This window comes from Silene latifolia, chromosome 2 (assembly GCF_048544455.1).
Source record: "Silene latifolia isolate original U9 population chromosome 2, ASM4854445v1, whole genome shotgun sequence".
Classification (NCBI taxonomy): domain Eukaryota; kingdom Viridiplantae; phylum Streptophyta; class Magnoliopsida; order Caryophyllales; family Caryophyllaceae; genus Silene; species Silene latifolia.
The window spans coordinates 39016485-39042724 of record NC_133527.1 but is presented as its reverse complement, the minus strand read 5'-3'; the positions used below and the strand labels follow the sequence as shown (position 1 = coordinate 39042724).

The following is a 26240-nucleotide window of genomic DNA, read 5'->3' as shown; positions in this document are numbered from 1 at the left end:
CCCAAAATAACCTGCTCCTCACGAACTTATCTGAAAATATGGCACATTCAAACGGACTCGACCCAAACCCGTAATAAAAAAGTCAAAAGTCAAAACATAGGCTTGCTTTGACAACGACCACACTCCAGTACTCCACATTCCACACTACGTGTATGTTGAGAAACACAGAAAAAGTACTAATACGGACGTATTAGTTTGGAGAAAACCAATTCCAAACACAAAAACAAATGATCCGACGAACCAAATCAAGAAAACCAACTGATCAAACCACCAAGAATGCCTACATTGATCGTATGGTACAATCCTTCAACATTGATTTAGATCCCGCAACATCTCAAGTCGCACCAAATTGGAGCATCTACAAAGTTCCCACCCGACTGCGCCGGGCGAACCCAGATGCGTACACTCCCCACATTGTTACAATCGGCCCACTTCACCATGGCAAGCCCACTCTCTCCGCCATGGAGGAACAAAAAAGGCAGTATATGACCGCCTTATTTGCTCGAACCGGTAAACACAAGTCAGATACACTTCGTTGTTGCACGAAGACGATTTTCGATCTGGAGAGGGAAGCTCGTAATTGCTATTCCGGTGGAGTCAATCAGGACGAGTACCACCTTGCGGAGATACTTTTAGTTGATGGTTGCTTCATTATCGAACTGTTCATTCGATTCTATGTCCGTCGTTTCATCAGGACCAAGTTACAGGTAATGTTTAGCTTAAGTTTAAGCTTAAATTATTAGTTGAGATGGTTTTTTCACGTGTACGAGAATTGTGACTAAAAATACCGTCGATAATGTATGAATATCTGAATATTGGAAAGATAGGATTTTCTTACTTTTATTGCTACTGAAATACGGATCACCAGTCACGACTATTTTAGAGTTGGCCTCTCTTAAGAGGGTTATTTTTGTGTGAAATAATAAGATAGAGTTTTAAGATAATTTTAAAACTAAATATTGCCACTTTTAAAAAACAAGTTATTATAAGCCGTAACACTAACTGAACCATTGTGGTTACATTTAACTATAAAATAATAACAAAAATCCCGTTTATTTTGTTTTAGACGGAATTGACCGTCTGAATTAGGAATTTGCACCATTTCTATTACTCTATCCAGCCCCTAACTAGTTTTGTCTCGTCTAAGCTCTTTTCTATTTTTTTTTTTTTTTTTGACAGCAGCTCTTTTCACTTTTAGACCTGCTTTATATTTATATTTATATAGTGGAGATTGGAGAGAAGTTCATGAAATTCCAACCTTGCATATGTGTTTGTGTAAAGAATGAGTATTATAATTGAAAGTTGCGGCAAATGGCCATACGTTAATTTGAATGTCTATAGTAATAAACTAGTCAAATATTCACTCATTTTAAGTATAAGATAAACAACTTGCATGATGAAACCCAAAAATATCACCACTTTAAGCATAGTTGACTCATCTTTCACTATGAGACTAATTATTATTTGAATTACTTGTAACTTTTAAAATTTAGTTCAGCTCAGTGGAAATGTTTTATTAAACTAAGTTGAGTTAATTTACATTTAGTTAAGTAATATTAGGGTAATTAATTTAATTTCATCCAAATTTACCTAATTTGAGTTTTACGTACTGACGGTTTATTAAGTTTAAGCGTCATGAGTTAAATTTAATTAAGCCATATTAAGTCAAGTTATTAAAATATAGTTAAACTAAGGTAATTTAAGTTGATTTAAATCAATCTAAGTTAAACTAAATTAAGTCAAGTGATGTTAAAAAAAAGGATTATTTAATAGGAATACTCTAAACTATAAGAATGCTGCTCAAAATACTCCAAACTCTATTTTAACTACCAATAAAACCAACTAATACCCAATTTACTTATATTATACTAGGTCGACCGGCTACCTGCAAAACAAGTGAACTCTCTTTTTACACCTCTTTTACCCTCTAATTTTCACCATTCTTAAATCTATCAGCCAAAACAAACCCAGAACCATCACATTACTTGTACATTCACAAAATTTTAGATTTAAAGGCTGAAAGATTGAGAAGCACAAGAGCCATTAAACATATTCTCTTGTTCAACCCTATTATTTTTCTCAAAATCCTCAAACTCTAAAGCTTGGATTTTGATATACCCTTTCTCCTATCAATCCTCTTTTTTGGGGGATCATTTGTTTACCCAGAAATTAATTTACTGGAATTTCATAAAATTTGGGAACAATATTGATGGTGGAATGAAAGGGAAAATGAAAATGAAAGGGAATTTAATTGGGCACTTAAAAAGATATTGAATTGGGCACTCTAAAAATCAATAGTTTGTGGCAAAACATCATGTTATGCGGTGCACAATGTTCGATTCGGAGTTTTTTGCTAACCATATTTTACCTCGCAAAATTATATCATTGTATTCTTATCAGTTCAATGATATTTTCAGATTTGGGTGAGTTACTGAACATCCCATTTGAAGTAATTTGGGCTGTTTTTGGTTGATTGGTGGTGGTGGTAGTTAGGGTGGTGTTGGTGCTTTGTAATGGTGGGAGGAAAATGGTGGCTTCCATGGTTGAGGTGGTGGTCGATGGATGTATGAAATTGGGGAATTTACCATGTTTTAACGTAAATAATTACTATGGTACAACATTTTTTTCCGCATGAGTTACGTTGTAGAGGGAAATTGATGAATTGGGTCTTAATCCCACTCTTGTAAATGAGAAAGATGAAAACTGGAAAAGGAATAAAGAAAGGGTGAAAGAAGAAGATGATGAAGATTAATAAAGAGGAAAAAGAATTACCTGTTATAACAGGTTAACAAAATACCAATTCTATTCAAAGTGAAGCGGGTTATTAGTTGATTTTATTTATAGTTAAAATAGAGTTTAGAGTATTTTGAGCAGCACCCCTATAGTTCAGAGTATTTACATTAAATAACCCTAAAAAAAACGTAAGGTCTCACAGCATACAAAAACATAAGTTCGTATTCTCTCTAACCATTTTTGAACTTCTTACTTTGTATTTTATTTGGTTAAAATTAAATAACTTGGCCATACGTTAAGAAATTTAATTAGTTCAAAAATGAAGGTACCCAAATTATACCGTTCATGTACTGTATCATCAGTTGTCGTATAGTTTATGAGCTTTATAATAAAGCTTTCTTTTGTAAGTTAAATATAGTAAAAGATACAGTAATACGGAATGAAACAGAAGCATTCCCAAAGTATAAGGTGATGAACTTCAAAAATTGGTTAAAAGTGAGTTGTATGTATGCTAATCCCAACGTTGTTCCCGTCTACAGGATCGTATCCTTCCATTATTCCACCGTTCAACCCAATCTGCTTGGTTTGCAAATGATCCTATATTCCGCTCAGAATGGTTACTGTCCATAGTACAACGTGACTTGGCTTTGTTGGAAAACCAGATCCCCTTCTTTGTACTTCAGACCTTGTTTGACACTGTCCTCGGACACTGGCGCTCATCTCTCCCTTACGATTTCCTAGCCGGCCTCGCATTTGATTTCTTCGAACCAGCTATACACTCGAGACGAATGGTTTGCCGGGCAGAGGAGCCCTTACATCGTAAGCATCTTCTTAACCTCTTGCTCAATTTCTACCTCCCATCATCACCTAAACAAGGACCCCACCGTGGTAATCGAACAAGTGGTGTTGCGTTTCTCCACAACGCTACCAAGCTTAAAGAGGTTGGTATCCGCTTCCAGAAAGCAGCCTCTGACAACTTGTTCGACATCAGTTATGATGATGGGGTCCTGGAAATGCCTCAACTCTGTGTTCGCGAGTGGACAGAATCCTTATTCAGGAACCTAATGGCGTTCGAGCACTGTCGCCCGGGAAACCACCAGTACATTGCATCGTACATTTTCCTGATGGATCGACTCATCGACAGTAAACAAGATGTCGAATTGCTTGAGAACGAAAGAATCATCATCAACGAGCTCGGTGGTGGAGAATACATCATCAATTTCTTCAAGAACATGTGTAAACAAGTGGTGGTGAAGGAGTTCTATTTCGCGGACTTGTGCCAGGACGTAGAGGCGGCGTATCAGTCAATGTGGAGGAGGAACTGGCAGGATATAAAACGACAGCACTTTGATACTCCCTTGAAGATTATAACATGGGTGGTTGGTTCTGTGGCTATTGGTCTTACAATTATTCAAACTGTTTATGGTGCCCTTCAGTATTATCAAGCTAAATGATTTAGAATTACACTTTTTCATTAATTGTTATTTCACAAACAAGTTTATGTAAAAAGCAGTACACATCAAATGAGTCCTAGAGTGTTACACTAAACGAGTTAGTCTTGTTTAAGACAATTTTACACTGATACGGAGTATTATTTTAAAACGGATCCAAATACAGCCCTATTAGTGGGCAAAAGTGGTTACTAAAAGATAGCTGTTAAATTTGTGCCGATAAATAGAGGTACAAGTTACTGCCAGCATATGGTTACACATAAGTTGAAATTTGAACCAAGTCGATAAAATGAGTAGCTAGCAGCAAGCCAGGAAACTTACTAAAAAAGAAAACTTGTTCCATAACAAAATGCAGCTAAACTGTCTCAATTTTCTTGACCGAAGCCATCTCAAAATAGCTCCAGGCTAAACTTCGTCGTCAGCCAAGCTAGATTGCATCAAAGGTGTCTCCTTAATACTCTCCCTTCAGAAGCAACAACCTGTCAAAATCCATTAAACGTATTTTAGTGATCATGCTTATACTTGTGACATTGTACGATGCAGTTTCTCATCACCCTTTCTGTTCAGTTAAAAAAACTCTTCATTGATCTACCAAGCCAGGGTAGCTATGCGTAACTAACAAGGCAAAATAATAATCACTAATATTTTCATTCTAAAATCTTTCATTTACTGATTTCACGACAAAAACTTATCATTTTGGCTGACTTTACGAGGTCTCGGGGCTACTAGCTCCTGATCATAATTGGGGTAACGGGGTTAGGTTTACTACGTACACAATTTGTACAAAAAAAAGGAAGCTTATTTTCAGCCACCTTATAACAAAAAATCGACAACAATCTACCCCTTCACGGACAAGAAATTGAGGTTTTTACGAGCCACTTTGATCTCACTTATGTTCCCTAGCCCAAAAAAATCATACAAAAGGGTCGAAATTAAATGGACACGAAAAGATCTCGATGTCAGACAGAAGAAATTCTAGCCTCATATTAACTAAAGAGAAGAATTCTAACCAGCACTTCTGAAGTTGCCAACTTTTGGAGCATTCTCAAAGCTTCAGCTTGAATCCTTTTGACAGGAAACTATTCATATCATCATCCCTAGAAAATACAAGGATTTCAAACGTATAAAGAACCAGTTGTAAACTTGAAACGATACAAAGTAGTACACACATTAATGAGAACAACGGCAACATATACTACATGTTAAGATGGGAAGTTAAGATGGTAGCGAAACTAGGATCCATCTCCTGGAAATAGGAACTTAGCAAAAACATTATCAAAATCCTCGTCACAATCTCATGGAGAATGCTTTTCCCCAAGCCCATTTCAAGAGAACAGAAAGGTCGTAAATTTTGACATTCAACCAGTTTGAGCAAGTTCTTAGATACGACATACTGGTCATTACATATACGTATTAGTGTGAAACGGACAATAACGGTGTGTTTGGTTAGCAAAAGTGGGGGGAAAGGGAAGGGAGGGAAGGAAAGGAGAGGGGCAACTGAGAGGTGGAGTTTTCTCTTCAAATCTTTCCTATGGTGGAAGGATTTTGAATTTTTGATTAGGCTTGGAGGAGGGAAAATGGATCCCTCCAAATCTATCCCCGTCCATTTCCCTCCTACACCAAGTATATCCAAACAAGGGATTTTGTACCCCTCCCTCCCTCCCCTTCCTTTCCCTCCAAATCCCCTCATTTAAATTCCAAACAAGGCCTAAATATTTTGGATACAATTGAACAGTTATGGGAGGGAGGTAACTTCCCTTGTTTGGACAGCGAATTGGGTTGAATGAAAATGCAGGAAAATCTTTTCCATACAAGAAAACAATTACATATATCATATATGTACTCTGACGCAATTTGATTAGCAATTAACCATATTTCACGAAAAACGTCAGAATCCCGAAGCCTAGAAGAAAGCACTGAGCACATGCCAGACACATTACATATTCAAATCAAGAATCTATAAAAATTAAAAACTATAGAGCTTTGAAACGGGACAAAAACCCAAGGTCCCCACGAACAGAGAAATCAAGTTAATGAACAAGTATGTATGTAAGTAAAAGGGATGAAATATCTATGTTGGAAACTTAGTTTGAGAAGGCGCGCGGTGGGATCGCAAGGGGATGAGGCAAACTGATTTTTCAAACGGAACATCCATATATTTCAATCAAATTTTGTCCGAGAACGGTCCCTTTTTTTTTGTTTTAAAGAGGGTCAAAATAAATTTACAAGTGAAAATTAAGGAATAAGGGGGAGAGAAGAAGGGTAAAATAAAAGAATTTGCAAAAAAAAAAGATGGAATTGCATTAGCAAAGCGCCTTGAGTGCACCTTGGTGCGCCTCACTAGTTGCGCCTTGTGCTTCTCAGGAGCGCTTTTTTAAACAAAGATTGGAAACATAGCGGAATGGCTTCGTAATTACCCAATGTTGTAACGAGAATTGTATCGACTAATTGGTTTCCCATTGAAAGCGTGAAACTTTGGCTCCATTGGTAATGAAAAAAAACATTAAGACAGCTAAATCCCTACATATAAATTCCTAAATGAAATACCTCTTCTGTTTAGACTTCTTTTCCTTTAGTTTAGGCTGCACTTTCTTCACTTTAGGCTTCACCTTTCTCTGACTGCATTCAAGAGGAACAAGACTCTCCACCATCATTTCAGTATCTAACAAGCGAGGCAAACCAACAATCTCGACGTTCTCGATTGTTTGTGTTTCCAAATCAAACCAAAACAAGCTCTTGCCATCCTGTTCAACCAGCACCCTCGAACCCTCTTTCGAACAAGCCAATGGTCTCACATATTCATAGATACCAATTATATCTCCTTGTGCAATTGAGAACAACTTAGTCCAAGAATTCTGCACACCATACTCCTCCATTACCCAAACATCAGTTTTCACATCCACATAATTGCACAGCACACACAAACAGCCCTTCAAAACATCCACATTCATATGAAACTCACCACCAGAATATTCAGGTTGCGACACAATCTTATATTCCTCAGACCCTAAATCAAATGCAATGATCAACTTGGTACCATCAGATTCGGGGTTTCGGGTCACAACCCAATGTAAAAACCCATTAACATAATTCCCCCATGCCCTTTTGTAAGAAAGATAATACTCGCGAGGAAAGTCGTGAATTCTTCCCCAAGAACCCGACTTTAAGCTATATACCTTAACTTCACTGTCAAATTCATCATCTCCAGTAAACTGAATTACCCTAACAAGTTTATAATCATCATTAACATGATCATATCCAAACCCATATACAGTCCTATCACAGCAGGTAAAACAATCATCATTATCTGGGAATTCGATATCGCAAGCGGGTAATACATGGTGTCTTCTAGTAGCAGGGTTGTAAAAAATGGTGTCATCAATTCCGTCTATATCACCATTAGAGAGACAGAGTAAGCCATTACAAGAACCCAGAAGCTCAGTTCCGCGACCATCTGATTCTAATGGGTGGTCTATTAGAGTGACTGAACTAAGTGCAGGGAAATCTAAAGAATGCAGGTAAGAATCTCGGATGATTAGGGTTTGATTAGTGTGAGTTGCTAAGGAATGTTTGAGATGAAGATTAATAAAAAGAGGGTCTTTGATTAAGGAATCCCATGGTTTGGAAACACAGCGAAAACGTACCAGGTATTTGACAGGGAGCCTTACCAGTATCTCTGTGATCAACACCATTGGAAGTTCGGCCATGATTTCACTTTGGTTGTGAAAATGAATCTCAAATGCGGGTAACTAACTATTTATGGGGGTAATCGTTGAAACCCTAACCATTTGATTTTGAATTTTTGATCGTGGTACTTGACTGTAGACCTGCCAAAGGGGGTTAAGCGGACGGGTCAGTTCGGGTTGAGTCGAGTTCGGGTTGGTAGATGGGTTATCAGTTGAGTCGGATTTAAATCAGGCGAATTTGACTGAAATTGGGCTTTTAGTGATATTTTGGTTCAATCGGGTCAATATTTTCAAATAAAACATTTTATTGCTTAATTTGACTAAAAATGAAAGTGTGCTTTGTTAAAGTACGTATATTGATACATTAGGTTAATACTTGATTTTTTAAATTAATTCAGATAACAGTTGTATAGTTTCAAATTAGTCATATGAAGTCATTTTAATTATTTGGTAAATTCGACGATGGGTGGATTTATAAACCTACTAAGATTTAAGGTACCTTGTCCTGTCACCGCCATTGTCCGCTTTCAATCAAGGGGTGATCCTCCCATTCCCCCCATCCCTGGATTGTTTGCCTTGTCTTAAGTTTGTCTGGTTATGTCGATGAGTTAACTCATCCGTCACTGCTTTGTTCTTAGTGGCTGCTTTTTGGGTCCGACACGGTGATCCCCCCATTCCCCTACCTGTTGTGCCCTCTGGTTTTTTTATTTGTTTTCAACCTGGTTTGTTCCTATTAAGTCTGTTTGTTTGTTTGCTTGGCGGTGGTCTTGGGAGGTGTCTCTTGGTGATTTGAGTTGCTTTGTAGTGGTTTGATCCATCTTAGTGTCTTTTGGCGGGTCTTTGATGGTTTTGTGCCACTCGTGTTGTCGAGTTGTCTGAGGTAGACTTGTGTAGCACGTTTGGTGTAAATGGCTTCTGCTGTTTATTGAGATCTTCTGGTGTTTGTTGGGTCTTTATTAGTCTTTTCGGTTTGAGGAGTCTGGATGATGGGGTTTTTCTTGTGTTGTGTGCGGCTTTGTCTTGGGTGCTTCGGTTGGGTTTTTTTACCCGGAGGTGGTGGTCTTGCTCGTGTCTGTTTTAAGGTTGAAGGGTTTCCGTATGAGATGTGCTTGGTAGGGTGAAGTCGAGGTTTGGCTCTGCTGTTGGGTGACTTGGATGCGGTGGTCTCAACTTCATTTGTCTACATGAAAGGGTTGGCCTGGAATTGTAGGGGTCTTAATGACCCGCTTGCCCCTTCAATCCCTAAAATTAGAGCAATATGTAGGTCTTTTCATAATAATTTAGATTTTGTCTTCCTTTCTGAAACTAAGTGTGATGTACGATCAGTTGATGTTCTTTTGCGCCTTATGGGTTTTCTCGAGTCTGCCGGGTATGATGCTGATGGTTTAAAGGGGGGGATGTGGGTTGGATGGAAAAGTAGTTGTAAATTAGAATGTGTCTTTTCCATCTGCAATCTTATTATCCTCTTGGTTAATCAATGTAAAGGTAGTTTGTGGTATTTGTGTTGTGTTTATGGTGAACCTGATCATTCTAAGCGGGGCGCTGTATGGGAATCTTTCACTTGTCATTTTAATTCCTTCGACAAACCTTTTTTGCTGTTTGGTGACTTCAATCAAGTCGAATTCTCGTCTGATAAGTTAGGTGGTAGTGATAAATTAATTAGAGGGGCAAACTTATTTTCCTACTGGAAGAATTTACACTGTTTGATGGATATCCCCTTCAAGGGACCAAGATTCAGTTGGTGTAATAATAGGGAGAATCCTTATCGAATTTATGAAAGACTTGATAAGGGTTTTGCTTCTAATGATTGGCTCTCTCTATTCCCTAATACTTTTATTAAACACTTGCCTATTCAAATTTCGGATCATGCACCTATTATCCTTGATACAAATATGATTCTCCATACCAAGAAGAAAATTTACAGACTAGAGACTTGGTGTTTTGACCATGCCGAATGTAGTGTCCTGGTTAAAGATAACTGGGGAAGGACAGATAAGGGTATGCTTCTCATGCTCTTTTATCAAAATTACGTCGTATAAATAACGCTTTCAGAGTCTGGGCTTGTAATAAAAAAGATGAATGGGGTCTTAAGTGGAGTGCATTTGATCAAGACCCGGAGTTCTATCTTTTGGATATTGAGAATGGTGGTGACACTATTAACTATGAGTCATGTCATAAAAAGCTAATGGAATTCTCTATAGTTGCGGGCACTTATTGGCGTCAACGTGCCAAATTGAAATGGAATTGTGAGGGTGACACGTGCACCAAATATTTTTTTCAATTGGGTTAAAGGACAATCTGGTGCTAATCTTATATTGGGTATTAAGAAGGAGTCTAATGAATGGACTTTTGATATGAAGGAGATTGGTGGCTTGTTTAATACTTACTTCTTTAATATCTTTAAGTCTGATGCCGAGCATGAGTGTTTTGAAGCTTACATAAATAATTATGGTTATTTATTTGATAATCTTAAGCGTAAAGTGGGCATGGAGGAGAGAGCCAAGTTGGGCCGTTTATACTCGAAAAATGAAGTTCGTCAAGCTGTTTTTCAATTGGGACCCCTAAAATCTCCGGGTCCTGACGGGATTTCTGCGGCCTTTTACCAGAAATATTGGGCTATTGTTAAGGATGATGTTATTCGTGGAGCTCTCAATATTCTCAATTCGGGTACCGTTCTTAAGGATTTTAATAAAACCTTTATTGTCCTTATTCCAAAAAATGATTGTCCCGAGAGAGTTGAAGATTTTCGGCCGATTAGCCTCTGCAATGTTATTATGAAAATTGTCACAAAGTGTATTGCTAACAGATTAAAAGGGGTTATGGATGATCTAGTTAGTCCATTTCACAGTGTCTTTGTTCCAAATAGAAGTATTGCGGATAATATTGTTATTGCCCAAGAAATTCTTCACGTCATCAACCATAGGAGTTATGGTAAAAAGGGTATGATGGCTTTAAAGGTTGATATGAGTAAAGCTTATGATAGACTGAACTGGAATTTCATAAGAGGGGTGCTTTCTTACTCAAATTTGCCAGACTCTATGATTCATCTTATTATGAGTACTATTGAAACTGTTTCCTATGAAATCCTAATTAATGGTGCTCCTATGGAAAATGTTGAACCTTGTTGTAGGATTAGGCAAGGTGATCCTTTATCCCCTTATATTTCGCGCTGTGTACGGAAGTCCTATCCCAAATGATTCTCTATGCCCAGGATAGTAATCTCATTAAGGGTATTAAGATATGTAAGAACGGTCCGGAAATCTCCCACTTACTGTTTACAGATGATTCACTCTTCTTCTTACGTGGTGACTATGGAGATATGGACTTTCTTATGAACCTTATCGATGAATATTGTGCTGCCTCTGGACAGTGCCTTAATAAAGATAAGTCCTCTATTCTTTTCAGTCCAAATTGCTCACTCATGATGGTCAAAAAGTGCTTGACTGACTTTAAATTTACTCCTAAGCATGATCTTGGTAACTATCTTGGCTTACCAACGAGTATTGGGTCTTCTAAGAGGGAGCTATTTAAATTTCTTGTCGAAAAAACTAAGCGAAGGCTATCCTCATGGAATAATATTCTTCTTTCTTCGGCTGGTAAACTGACTCTTATTCGTTCTGTTCTCTCTTCACTATCCCTTTTATCTCTATCGGTATTTCGCATACCGGTAAGTGTAACATCAAAACTTCAGTCTTTGATGGTACATTTTTGGTGGAGTGGAACTAGAACTAATAAGTCTTTTCATTGGTGTAGTAAAGACTTTCTTAGTAGGCCTGTGGGAGAAGGGGGCCTTGGTCTTCGCAGTATTGGTTGCTTTAATAAAGCCCTCCTTGATAAATCTGCTTGGAGAATCTTATGTGATCCGGGAAGTCTTATTAGTATGGTGATTGGTCCCAAGCTTAGTATCCAAGATGATATTTTTTTCCAGAATCGCTGAAAGGCTCCCCATGCATCGTTATGGGCTCTCAAAAACCTTGTCTGGGGTTCCGATCTTATCTACAACAATATTGTATGGTCAATTGGATCTTCATCTCATCTTAATGTTTGGAAGAGTAAATGGATAGAGGGTTATAGTCTTCATGATATTTGCGGGGATTCTTTGGATGTTCCTACTGACTCCACGCTCTTGGTAGGTGACCTTTACGATAATCACATAATTGGGATCTTTCCTCTCTTGTTTTCGATCCGGGTGAGGAAGTTACAAGGAAAATCCTCGCCAATTATATTCCGTGTCAACCTTCGGATGACTCCTTCTATTGGAAATTTTCTAAACATGGTGTCTACACTGTCAAGTCGGGTTACTATGTTGCTAAGGCCTTATCTGATGGACTTACCACAAGTGTTGATCGCTCTAGAATGTCTCCAACCATTGTGGCTTTCTGCAAATCAAAGCTCTGGAAGTTGCCTATTTCTAACAAACTAAAGGTGTTTTTATGGAAATTTATAGCTAATGCCCTTCCCGTGGGTTCTGAATTTCTCAAACGCAAGATGAGCTCGCGCTCCTCTTGTACTCTCTCCGATGGCTTACCTACTTGTGTGGAATCTATTTCTCACCTCTTTAGAGATTGTTGCTTTGCAAAAGCTCTTTGGTTTGACTGCCCTTTAGGAATTAGAATCACTAGGGGGTGGATATTGATGTTAGGATTTGGGTCATAAACTGGGTCAAGTATTTCTTAAGTGGCCCAGATCCTACCTCCCTCCTTTTTCCCCTTATCGCTACCCTTTGGAGAATTTGGTGTTGTAGGAATGATATGGTCTTCAGGAGTCGTCGCCCTTAGCCTATGGGTGCCCTCAGTTCTATTCTTGGAGACATTCAGTGTATGAATGAAGTTGTGTGCAATTAGAATGCTTGCCTCTTTCAAGCGCCTTTGTTGGACTTCTCTTCTGATTTTCAACTAGCAAAGAGAATTAGAAACTCATTTCCCTATTGGATTGTTGGTGGATCTGTGTGCGAAAATGTTTGCACTATTAAGTGTGATGCTGCTTGGAGGGCTGATAGAAGTTCTGGCATGGGGTGCCAGGGTGGTGCTTGTTGGATGGTGATGGGATCTTAAGGAATACTGCGCATGCTCGCTCGTTTGTCTCTTCTTCCCTGCAAGCTGAAGGTCAGGCTGCTATCAAGGCGCTAAAATGGGCCTTGGATGAAGGGTATCTTCATGTTAGATTGGTTACGGATTGCCTTGTCTTGGTTATGCAGGTGGCCGGAGCGGATAAGTCTATTGAGTCTATTACTTGTATTATTCAGGATTTTAAGTCTATTGCATCTCATTTTCACTGTTGCTCTCTTAGCTTTTGTCCTAGGGGAGTGAATAGGATAACTCATAATCTTGCTCAGAAATCTCTGTTGTAAGCTATGCTATTTGTTGCTGTAAAAAAAATGTAGGAAACTCAACATCATTTGTACTTTGAGTGCCAGTACAATTAGAGATGCCGTGTGTTTGTTTAGGAATGACTTATGTTTTCCTGGCAAGGAGACTTGGTTACATGGATAGTAGGTTGGAGATGTAGATCTCTGCTCAGGAAGAAGATCATCATGGCTGCTATGGTTGGGCTAATCCGTTATAGATGGGAGAGCATAAACAAATGTTACAAAAGTTGGCAGGAGGCTTGTGTCCAGCATCCTGTCAGTATATTGATAAGAATTCAGAGCAGCATTATAGCCAGAGAGCATAAACAAATGTTTTTGTTTTTTTATTTGTTATCTATTTACATGATATCAAAAGTGAGACCCGTAAACAAAAATAGAAGGAATACGATCATGTAACACTTCGAGTTATAGTTACGCATTAGTTGAAAGTTGAACGGTTGAACCAAGTTGACAAAATGAGGGCGGCTAGCAGCAAACAACGCCAAAAAAAAACCTTGTTCCATAGCACAATGCAAGTATAAGCAACTAAAAAGTAAAAATCTAAATTCATTATCAGTGACCTCCCCAAATAGCTTCATGGTAAACTTCGTGGTTAGCCAAGCCAGATAGCGTCCAATGTGTTTCCTTAATACTCTCCCTCCAGGAGCAACAACCTGTCGAAACCATAAAATGTTTTTAGTGATCGTTCATCGTCATTGTAGTTATAGTGACGGAGCCAGATTTTTGCGATATCTGGAGATGAGAGGTTCGTATTTAAATTGCAAGGACTGACAACAACATACGTAAACAATATCTCGGCTTCATTGATTTACCAAGGCAGTGTAACTATGTGTAATTAACAAGGCAAAATAATACTCACTGCCATTTTCATTCTAAAATCACCTTCATTCACTGAAAACATTTAATTTAGCTGACTCGAGTGGAGTGTTGGGATACTAGCTCCTGCTCATAATTGGGGTAACGAGGTTAGGTGTACACAGTACAATAAAACAAAGTTCGCTTTCGACCAGCTTATGACCAAAAAAACGGCGATTATCTACCACTTCATGGAAAACAAAAGTGGAGACTTCTACAAGTCATTTTAATCTCTTTCGTTAATTCCCCAAGCGAAAAATAAGAACAAAAACGCATATATATGTTTGGCTCTATAAAAAATAAATGGACACTAAAAAAACTTTATGTCAGATAAAAAAAATTTTAGCCTACACATTTGAAGTTTACCAAAGACAAGAAATTCTAACCTGCGTGTATGCACATCTGAAGCTATCGACTTGTAGAGTGCCCTTACAGCTTCAGCTTGAATCCTTTTGCCAGGAAAACAGAAAGCTGAAAATTTTGGTCATTCTACCAGTATGACCAAGTTCTTAGCTACGACATACTAGTCACTACATCTATGTATTAATGTGAAACAGACGCTAAATAATTCAATAGTTAGGGGAAGGAAGTAACACCTCTTGTCTGGTTGAATGGAAATACAGAAATATATATTTCATACAGGAAAACAATACATATACGTAACTAAACCATTTCACCTGAATGACTTCGAAATCCGAAGCCTATAAGAGAGCACTCAACTCTACTTTCCAAATAGATTAACTATTCAAATCAAGAACCAATACAGAAGTATAAGCTTAGTCGGATACTACTCGGATCGATCACTGAATACATCAAAAACCCAAGGTAACAACAAACAGAGAAATCTAAGTCAACGAACATGTATGTATGTCACGACATTAATGTAATTATCGTTGGCTCTAATCAATTTATTCAAATCATTATTATCTACAGCATTAACCTAGTGCCGGATAGACTACCACAATGGCTAAGTAAAAACGGCCAAACATACATACATCACCATCACCTATGTTGCAAACACAACGAAAATGTTTCATAGTTACCCAATGTTGTATCAGCAATATATCTCCCATATCTTCCTCAATCAAGCAAATCGTCACATAATCTGCAATGTATCTCCTAGCATTATATTTACTCAAATTAACCACACAAATATCTTGCAAATATTAGGTTAAACTTTCTTGCATAAGGGTCCATCTCTTTGTATATATAGGATGCTATTATACTGTAATTAAACACATTCAATACACATAACATTTCTCATCTTATATGGTATCGAGAAGCCACAAACGATCCCTAAAAACACCCGCCTCCCACCTCTGTCCACGCTCTGCCTCTTTCAAACACACCAAACCCGCCACTGTCAAAATAATTTCACCACCTGTCACCATGTCTACCACCTAGAACACCGTCCCAAACCCTCATGATGCCACACTACTACAAATCCAGGCAACTGCAACGCCCCTTTAACAACGCTTATTCACGAAAATCACAATAGACGTTGTAGAATGTATGACGCGAATTTTACTAAAATTAATTACAACGGGTATGGTTATATTGTTATAAGTTTTAACAACGGGTCAAACATGCACAACCGTTGTTAATAATTTGGCAGAAAATTGGAGCAAAGTTAGTGAAAAGTAATCACAACGGTTATTTTTGAAACCCGTTGTTAAAACTTATTTAACAACGGTTGTTGTTTTACAACCGTTGTTAAAACGTTTTAACAACGGTTTTTGTTTAACAACCATTGTCAATACTTTCCATACTATAAACCACACAAACACAGATCAGCTACAGCCACAAAACACAAACCTTAACACAAACACAAACACAAACACAGCAGACAAACACAAACACAAACACAAAATACACACTTTCTCATCGTCTCTTTCTCTCTTTCTCATCGTCGCTTTATCTTCTCGCCGTCACTGTTGATTTCATCGTCTCTTACTTTCTCTAATTATCAGGTAAATCTCGCCGTCACTGTTGGTTTCATCGTCTTTCATCGTCATTATTTTCTTTTTCTAATTATTTCATTTGCATGTATGTGTTTTTATCGATCATTATGTTATTTCTTTAAGTATTATTCGCTTAATTAGCTAGTAAAACAAATTAAATAAAATAAAACAAAGAAGAAGCAAGATGATAGATAGGAATGCATGATAAACTTAATATATATATATATATATATATATATATATATATATATATATATATATATATATATATATATATATATATATATATAAATTAAAAAAAAATTACATTAATAAAAATGCAATTCTTATATTTTCATAGAGAGTCTTATTATCTTCTATGATATCCGTCCTCTCCTCCTTAGCTATTTGGAGGTTCCGTTCGCTTGATTGCTATATCGTCATATAGCCGCAATCGTTGCTCTTTCTCTGTCAAGCCATCTTTTTGGCGTCCTTGATGGATCGAGAATCCACAAGGTAGCTCCTGAAACTGTCCTCAATGTGGAGCAACCGGCGGATGAAACTGTTGTTGTTCTCGATCATAGTAAGAGTCTTAAGGATGATATCATTCATTTTGTTGATGAAGTTTGGAGTTGGTTTGAAAGATTAATTAGGGTTTATTTGGAGTTTGTTTTAGCAGTTAGGGTTTGGAGATATATAGTGAGATAATGGAATGTTAATTGAGATAATGCATGTATTTATACTAAGTAATGTGTGGTTTGAGTTGTTTTTTAATTAATATATATGTTAGGAAGTTGTGCCATAATCATCATCATATCTCTCTCTGCTGCTTCAAATCTTATTATAACCCTTCTCATTCCATATTGTCCATTCATATGCACAGGGATGGCAGTAATAATGCATGCATCGGAATTATAACGGGCCGTAATTATGCATGCATCTAGTAATATTTAATTTAATTTTTTTTTTTTATTTTTTAAAAACAAACAACAACGGTTATTGAGAAACAACCCGTTGTCTTTAGTTATAACAACGGTTTTGTATATTACAACCCGTTGTTATAACTTTCCCCCCAAAATTGAGTCACACTTTCCACAACGGGTTTTTATACTTAAAACCGTTGTTAATAGTTTTAACAACGGGTTCCTTAAGAAAACCAACCGTTGTTAAAACCTTTTACAAAGGACGCTTTAACAACGTCCGCTTTTTTATATAACAACGGTTTTTAACCGTTGTTATAGCCTGTATCTGTAGTAGCACCTCTCCTCTCATCTCACTCAACCTAAACCATTGTGTGAAACTCACCTCCACCAACTACACCTCCTGGTGATTTCAATTGACACACATCCTATTCAGCTTAAGCCGATTTGGATTCATTGACGGCACCAATCCACCACCGTCAAAAACCCTTGTCTCTGATGACAAAACTGACCGGCCAAACCCCGCGTATTTCACGTGGCTCAATAGTAAGACGGTCTCATCTTAGATGCCTTAATGGGTACCTTATCCACCACAATTCAAGCGTTAATCGTCTGCGCAACCACCTCTAAAGAGGCGTGGGACATTCTCGCTCAAACATATGCCGACCCATCTCGCACTCACATCTTACAACTCAAAGATCGCCTCGATTCGATCATGAAAACCGCTGACCAATCGATCACTGAATATATGCACGCTATTAAAGCGTGTATCGACCAGTTAGCCTTAATGGGCAAAGTCCTCGACCCCGAAGATGTCATTTTTAAGGTCCTTAAAGGCCTTGACTACAACCTTTTAAAACCAGTAATCGATGGAGTCTGAGCCCGCGATACCCCGATTTCATTCGAAGCCCTTCACGAGAAGTTACTGCAACATGAACTTCTCCTCAAAAAAAACCCCACAACCGATCCATTTCAACCCACAACCAACATCAACTATCGTCACAACAACCAGTTTCGTGGAAATGTCCGCAACAACACCTCTTCAAATAATGCTTATACAAACCACCATGGAAACCCGTCCCCCTCAACCAACCCGAACCCTAGACCCTTCAAGGGACGCTGCCAATGGTGTAGACAAGTAGGCCATGTAATAGCCGACTGCCCTCTCTTTCGAAAGCTCTTCCCCACCATCATATTTCCTGCGCCTCCAACCCGTCAACACCAACAGGCGTCTCAAGCCCACACCGCCACAACCCACGACGTCTCTGACCCGGACCCCAACTACCTTCTCGACAGCGGTGCGTCAAATCATGTCACATACAACATTGATACACTCGCACTTCACTCGCCTTATATCGGTTCTGATGACCTCCTAATTGGAGATGGGTCCGCGCTCCAAATTCCCAACATAAGGTTCACTTACTTTACCTTCTTCTTCTATTAAATTATTGAATGTCTTACATGTTCCGAAAATATCTCGCAATATTATTTCAATCTCGCAATATTATTTCAATCTCGCAATTATGTAAAGACAATGATGCTTATGTACTGTTTTCTTCCTCTAATTTTTTTTGTAAAGGCACGAGCGACGGAAAAGACCCTTCTCCAGGGACCGGTTAAGAATGGAGTGTATGAGTTGAGCCCGTCGATCAAAACCGTCTACTCATCACAAACCAGCTCATCTCCACTCACATGGTATCACAAACTAGGCCATCCTACTAATGATGTAATAAGACTTATTAATAAAGATTTACCATTTAAACTATCAAATTTTTCTTACTGTGATTCTTGTCTAATTAGCAAAAGCACCAAACTCCCTTTTGCAACATCGTCATTTCGAACTGTGGACGCGGGTCCACAGGGTCGCTTGGGAAACAAGCGTTTGCATTTGTGGAGTCGCCACCAATTTATTGTGGAAAATTGGAAACCGTTCGAATAGCTTGTGCCATGTTAAGACACAAAGTAGTGACATGAACACCAAGAACTCGTTACCCTAAGCATTATATGTCTAGAATGACTCTCGTGGATGCCAATGAACACGGATGTTCACAGAGATCTGGAATAAGGGGTGAGGGTACGTATTAGGAAGCTCTTTTTATCGAACACCTAATCCCGCCCGCCTCGATAGCGGCCTCTACTAATGATTAGGGAAATCATCTATACTCGATATGTTGTTGATTATATGCATGCAATACAACATCCAATAAATTAATCCTAGCAAGTGAGAATTAACTAAGTCGGTGAACATGTAATTTAGCATGCATTAGGTTGAAGTAGGGTTTAAGGTTGATTACATGTGAAAACATACGAATAAACGATAATAAAGAATACGAGAAAATACAATAATTAAAATCACAATAATTACATTGGTTTGATTGATTTACGTCGAAAACACATTTAAAACGGATAATTTGGAGAAAGAAAAGGAAAATAAATTAAAGAACAGATTAAAGGGAGATAATACGAGTAATAGTTGATTAATACGTAAACTAATAAACTAAGTCAAAGCAACAACGGAAGTTCAGAGACAGAACTCAACCCGGAACAGGGGCAGCAGAGCTGCGTCTCTTGGAAGAGGCGCAGTGGTCACTGCGTCTGTTCCTGAGGTGAGTTCTGGCTGTGAAGCCAGAACTGCATATTCATCGGTGAATTTAATGATCGATTATTGATATTTGACTCGGATGGAAGTGATTTAATGGATTATTTACATATGATTGGGTCATAAAAACAATAAAAGACGGACTCAAATTAATTAGAACAAGATGAAGGCTAATTACAAGATTAATTATGAATTAAATTTATTAAAACTAACTAATTAGGTTTAATTAATGTTAAACTATGGATGATGACGACGATAAACAGATGAAAAATATACAAAAGTCGAATTTCAGAGATTTGATATTGATGAATCGAATCTCTAGAACCCGGAATTGATTTAATGCACTACTACAAATCCAGGCAACTACAACGCCCCTTTAACAACGATTATTCACGAAAATCACAATAGACGTTGTAGAATGTATGGCGCGAATTTTACTAAAATCAATTACAACGGGTATGGTTATAAAAACCGTTGTTATTAGTTTTAACAACGGGTTACACATGAACAACCGTTGTTAATAATTTGGCGCAAAATTGGCGCAAAGTTAGTGAAAAGTAATCACAACGGTTATTTTTGAAACCCGTTGTTAAAACTTATTTAACAACGGGTGTTTTTTACAACCGTTGTTAAAACATATTTCACAACGGTTGTTGTTTAATAACCGTTGTCAATACCTTCCATACTATAAACCACACAAATGTAAGTCTGCTGCGCCACAAAAAAACACAACCCTTAATACACAAACACAAACACAGCAGACAAACAAACACAAAACACACACTCTCTTTCTCTCTTTCTCTCTTTCTCATCGTCGCTTTATCTTCTCGCCGTCACTGTTGATTTCATCGTCTCTTACGTTCTGTATTTATCAGGTAAATCTCGCCGTCACTGTTAGTTTCATCGTCATTATTTTCTTTTTCTATTTATTTCTTTTGCATGTATGTGTTTTTATCGACCATTATGTTATTTGTTTAAGTATTGTTCGCATAATTAGTTAGTAAAACAATGAAGAAGCAAGATGAAGAAGCAAGATAAACATAATTAATATATATATATATATATATATATATATATATTTATAAATACATAAATTAAAAAAAAAAATTACATATATAAAAATGCAATTCTTATATTTTCATAGAGGATCTTATTCTGCTCTATCGTATCCGTCCTCTCCTCCTTGGCTATTTGGAGGTTCCGTTCGCCAGCTTGCTATATCGTCATATAGCCGCAATCGCTGCTCGCGCTCCGTCAAGCCATCTTCTTTGGCGTGCTTCAGTGTGGATCGAGCATCCGCAAGGTAGCTCCTGAAACTGTCCTCAATATGGAGGAACCGGCGGATGAAGTTGTTGTTGTTCTCGATCATGGTAAGAGTCTTAAGGATGAAATCATTCATTTTGTTGGAGTTTTTGGAGTTTGTTTTGAAAGATTAAGTAGAGTTTGTTTTAGCAGTTAGGGTTTGGAGATGAATATATTGAGATAATGGAAATGTTAGTTGAGATAATGCAATGTATTTATACTAAGCAATGTGTGGGTTGAGTTGTTTTTTAATTAATATATATGTAAGGAAGTTGTGCCATAATCATCATCATATCTCTCAATGCTGCTTCAAATCTTATTACTAACCCTTCTCATTCCATATTATCCGTTCATATGTACAGTGATGTCAGTAATAATGCATGCATCGGAATTCTAACGGGCCGTAATTATGCATGCATCTAGTAATATTTAATTTAATTTTTTTTATTTTTTAAGAACAAACAACAACGGTTATTTACAAACAACCCGTTGTCTTTAGTTATAACAACGGTTTTGTATATTAAAACCCGTTGTTATAACTTTCCCCCCAAAATTGAGTCACACTTTCCACAACGGGTTTTTATACTTAAAACCGTTGTTAATATTTTTAACAACGGTTTCCTTAAGAAAACCAACCGTTGTTAAAACCTTTTACAACGGACGCTTTAACAACGTCCGCTTTTTTATACAACAACGGTTTTTGACCGTTGTTATAGCGTGTATTTGTAGTAGTGTATGACGAAAACCCGCAAATATTAATTACTTGGGATTTAAGTCGGAAATTTAAAGTGACAAATTATTAATGAATTATATATTAGAATTATCATATGGATGAAATAAGAAATAAACCAGAAAGGATGACAGAAAGTAGACGAATTGACAGAAGACGAAGGAAGAAGAAGGAAAGCAGGAACTGCGGCAGCCTCAGGAAGAGGCTCAACAGTTGCTGCGTTCCTTCTCGACATCAATCTCCCGTTAATCCGTAAAAAGGTTTGAATAAAAGGTTTTATAATTCGGTTTTAAATGTGATTTCGACGTAAATCTTACAATAATTAATAGAAAAATAAGATACAATAATAAAAGATGGGATTTACACCCTCAGAGTTACATGTTTGACGAAACGAGATTAACTAAGTTAACGATTAGTGATTGCTCGACTCGAATATACGACGAAAGTGCCCTCGTAAGAGGAATTAAACTAAATTGATTAAGTTTATTGAGTGGAGTTGGTCAAATTGGTCGGTCATGCAAAACGAGGCTGGTACTCAGAAGGATCCGAGCTTACGTGGTCGAAAGTTCAAGCACATAGACGCCAATAAGCAAAGAGCACGGTCTTATAATGCGAAGGGAGAAGAGAAGGGCGGACACTTGCGTGAGGAATATGAGGAACGAAGGTCCTTATTTATACTAATGACACGAAGGAATTAGGGTTTCGGTAAAACTTTGGAAGTAAATCTCGAAAAGATCTTAAAATACGCAGAAAGGAGCTGGGGAATAGGCGCAGCAACCACTGCGGCTCTTGGAAGAGACGCAGCAGGTGCTGCGTCCTTTCTCCAAGGGTTTCCTCCTGCGGAAGAAAGATTTTCCGCGTTTCTATTATGGAATTCGGTTGACCTCAATTTCCTTATTATTTAAAATATAATTTCGGAAAATACTTTGCCAAAAGATTAAAATATTGAAATATGGAATAGAAATATCCGGAACATTCAAGAATATTCCGACTCGGCATTTTAAATGGTTATTAGAAAATGAAGATGGTTTTTGACCCGGACTCCAAATGTACTCTAATTACTGTTAAAACGACCGTAACGACGCGTAGATGACGACCAAGGGGTAGACACATGTATTTGAGCCATCACTTGACGATAAACTTACGAATTGTCATAAATCGTTCCGTGTACCAAACATGCGACCCAATCATCACCGGGTGGTTTGCGGGAGGTGCAGAAATGACGTATCTACAGAGCCCCCACTTTGACTGAGGCTTGGATAAGGTGAAAGTCAAAGTATAGCCACCAGGTCAATCGAAGATTACAACCTGACGACTATGGCGATGCAAGGCGGCTCAAGGGGTCTGAGCCAAGGACCTGTCGTCGGGAACATTTTAGAGTCTGTCGACTATCGGGGAGGGTCGTTTAAAGTCCATTAGACTACGTAAGGAGGCTCGCCAGCCATAAGAAGAGATCATACCTGAGACTTCCGGGTGAAACGGGACTAAAAGCGCTTCGGCAAAACTCTTTGACGTCTGAAGGCAGGAAGGATCATAGGTACTATGAAGGTTACTGAAAATGTTGAGAACATCAGGACGTCGGTAGAAACTGCTGAAGGAAATCTGCTCGTGTCGGTCTTCAAACAAACTTCGGCGAAAACTTTGAGGTTGAGGTTGAGCTCCATGTCTCGAGAGGAACAATCGGCTGTCATGAACTCTCACTGGGGGAACATAATTGAGGTGTGTTAAAACACCTTGTGGACAGCGGGGGGCCCACGGGGGCGCTTGGGAGGAAGAGAACAAGCGTTTGCATTTTTGTTGGAGTCGCCACCAATTTTTATGGGAAATTGGAACCGTTCGAATACCTCGTGCCATGTCAAGACACAAAGTAAAGACATGAACACCAAGCAATCGTTACCCTTAACATTCTATGTCTAGAATGACTCTCGTGGATGCCAATGAACATGGATGTTCACAGAGATCTGGAGTAAGGGGTGAGGGTACGTATTAGGAAGCTCTTTTGATCGAACACCTAATCCCGCCCGCCTCGATAGCGGCCTCTACTAATGATTAGGGAAGTTATCTATACTTGATATATTGTCGATTATATGCATGCAATGCAACATCCAAGTTTTAATCCTAACATGTGAGAATTAGGCTAAGTCGGTGAACGCGTAATTTAGCATACAATTAATGTCGAAGTAGGATTTAATGCTCAATTACATATGAAAGCATACAAATGATACAAGAAATATGATAAATACAAATAAATAAAATTACGATAATGAAAATTACAATAATTACAATGGGAATAGGCGATTTATGTCGAAAATACCTTTAAAACGGATAATTTGAGAAAAAGAATATAGAAAGAATTAACGAACAAAACAGAAGGTGATAATACGATTAATAGTTAATTATACGTAAGCTAATTAAACTAGGTCAGGCAACAACGGAGTTCAGGGACAGAACTCAACCTGGAACAGGCGCAGCAGGACTGCGCCCTTTGGAAGAGGCGCAGCAGTCGCTGCGTCTATTCCAAGGGTGAGTTCTGGCTGTGAAGCCGGAACTGCAAATCGTTAACGTTAATTGGTGAATTTAAGGATCGATTAATATATTTACTCGGATGGAAGTGATTATCAGGTTATTTACATGTGATTGATGGTCATAAAAACAATAAAACATGGATGAGACGGATGCAAAGGAATTAATTACATGAATGAACAATTGATTAATGACATGAGTGAATAAAATAGACTAAACATGATGAATTGATGACAAATTAATGACGAATATGACAAAAAACAGATGAAAATATATCAAAGGTCGAATTCCAGAAACTCAATATGAACAAATCAAATTTCTATAACCCGGATTGATTTTAATGACGAAAACCCGCAAATATTGGATTATAAGGGATTTAAGTCGGATTTAAATGACAAATTATGTGCTAACGAATGATAAATAATACACATGTGAAATTAGTGATGATTATATCGAAGAATTAACAAGAACAAATGAAAAAACGAATAAAGATTGACAAATTAACAGAGGACGAAGGAAGAAGAAAGGAAGCAGGAACTGCGGCAGCCTCACAAAGAGGCGCAGCAGGAACTGCGCTCCTTCGAAGAGGCGCAGCAGTTGCTGCGTCCTTTCTCGACGGTTTGTCTTCTGAAAATCCGTAAAAAGGGTTTTAAAACACGGTTTTAGAAATCGGTTTTAATTGGTATTTTCGACATAGATCTTACAATATGATACAAAAAGTAAAGAACAATAATAAAAGAGAGATTTACACCCTCAGACTTACATGTTTGACGAAACGAGAAGGACTAAGTTATTGATTAGCGATGCTCGACTCGAACTATAATGCAAATATGAAAGTGCCCTCGTAAGAGGAAAACGATTAGATTAATTAAGTTGATTGATGTGGAGTTGGTCAAATTGGCCGGTCATGCAAACGAGGCTGGTACTCAGAAGGATCCGAGCTTACGTGGTCGAATGTTCAAGCACGTAGGCGCCAAAAAGTAAGAACGTGGTCTAGAATGCAAAGGGAGAAGAGAAGGGCGGACACTCGCGTGAGAAATATGAGGAGCGAAGGCTCCTATTTATACTAATCACGTGAAGGAATTAGGGTTTCAGAGAGTCTTTGGAAGTGAATCTCGGAAAGATACGAAAAAGATACGAAAATTACGCAGAAAAGGACCTGGGAAGAGGCGCAGCACCTCCTGCGTCTGTTCCCAAGTGGTTTCCTCATGCGGAAGAAAGATTTCCGTGTTTAAATTATGGAATAACGGAATAATTAGGTTTTCCTTAATATTTTATATGAATATTACGGGAAATTGTTTACCAAAGAATAAAGATTTGTGAAATATTTATAAAAATATGGAATAGAAATATCCGGAACATTCCAGAACATTCTGACTCGGGATTAAACGGTTATCAAAAAATGAAGACGGTTTTAGGCCCGGACTCCAAATGTACTCTAATTACTGTCAAAACGACCGTGTCGGCACGTAGATGACAACTAAGAGGTAGACATTAGTATTTGAACAATCACTTGACGATAAACTTACGAACTGTCATAACTCATTCCGCGTACCAAACATGCGGCCCAATCATCACCGGGTGGTTTGCGAGAGGTGCAGAATGAGGTATCTACAGAGCCCCCACTTTGACTGAGGCTTGGACAAGGCGAAAGTCAAAGTATAGCCATCAGGTCAATCGAAGATTACAACCTGACGACTATGGCGACGCGAGGTGGCTCAAGGGGTCTGAGCCAAGGACCTGTCGTCGGGAACATTTTAGAGTCTGTCGACTATCGGGGAGGGTCATTTAAAGTCCATTAGACTACGTAAGGAGGCTCGCCAGTCATAAGAAGAGATCATACCTGAGACTTCTGGACGAAACGGGACTGAAGACGCTTCGGCGAAACTCTTTGGCCTGAAGATAACTTGGTGTCTGAAGAATTATAAAATGATGAGGAAAGACAGCAGGACATAGTCGGGAACTGCTGGGAGAAATCTGTTTGTGTTCAGCTTCAAACAAACTTCGGAAGAAATAGGGGCTGATGTTGATCTCCATGTCTCGAGAGGTAAAGTCTATCCGCTTACTCTCGTTGGGGAACATAATCGGGAATTAATCTCCATATCTCGAGAGGGAAAGTCCATCCGCTTACTC

The 26240-nt window shown here is 38.2% G+C and overlaps 3 protein-coding genes across 3 annotated transcripts; 2 read left to right on the top strand and 1 right to left on the bottom strand.

Annotated features, from left to right (window-relative positions):
* Positions 1-130: 130 nt before the first annotated feature.
* LOC141642626 (UPF0481 protein At3g47200-like) lies at positions 131-4335 on the top strand. Its single transcript, XM_074451470.1, has 2 exons — positions 131-707; positions 3273-4335. The coding sequence occupies exons 1-2, from the start codon at positions 228-230 to the stop codon at positions 4185-4187; spliced, it is 1395 nt and encodes a 464-aa protein (XP_074307571.1). The 5' UTR covers positions 131-227; the 3' UTR covers positions 4188-4335.
* Positions 4272-8054, bottom strand: LOC141642627 (F-box protein CPR1-like). Its single transcript, XM_074451471.1, has 3 exons — positions 6732-8054; positions 5195-5281; positions 4272-4663 (listed from the first exon to the last, which is right to left on the bottom strand). Exons 1-2 carry the CDS (start codon positions 7889-7891, stop codon positions 5230-5232), a joined length of 1212 nt encoding a protein of 403 aa, XP_074307572.1. The 5' UTR covers positions 7892-8054; the 3' UTR covers positions 4272-4663; positions 5195-5229.
* A 1000-nt stretch (positions 8055-9054) lies between these two features.
* On the top strand, positions 9055-13220 carry LOC141639834 (uncharacterized). The gene is made up of 6 exons (XM_074448870.1): positions 9055-9868; positions 10163-10983; positions 11082-11537; positions 12164-12295; positions 12715-12909; positions 13068-13220. Exons 1-6 carry the CDS (start codon positions 9055-9057, stop codon positions 13218-13220), a joined length of 2571 nt encoding a protein of 856 aa, XP_074304971.1.
* Positions 13221-26240: the final 13020 nt, after the last annotated feature.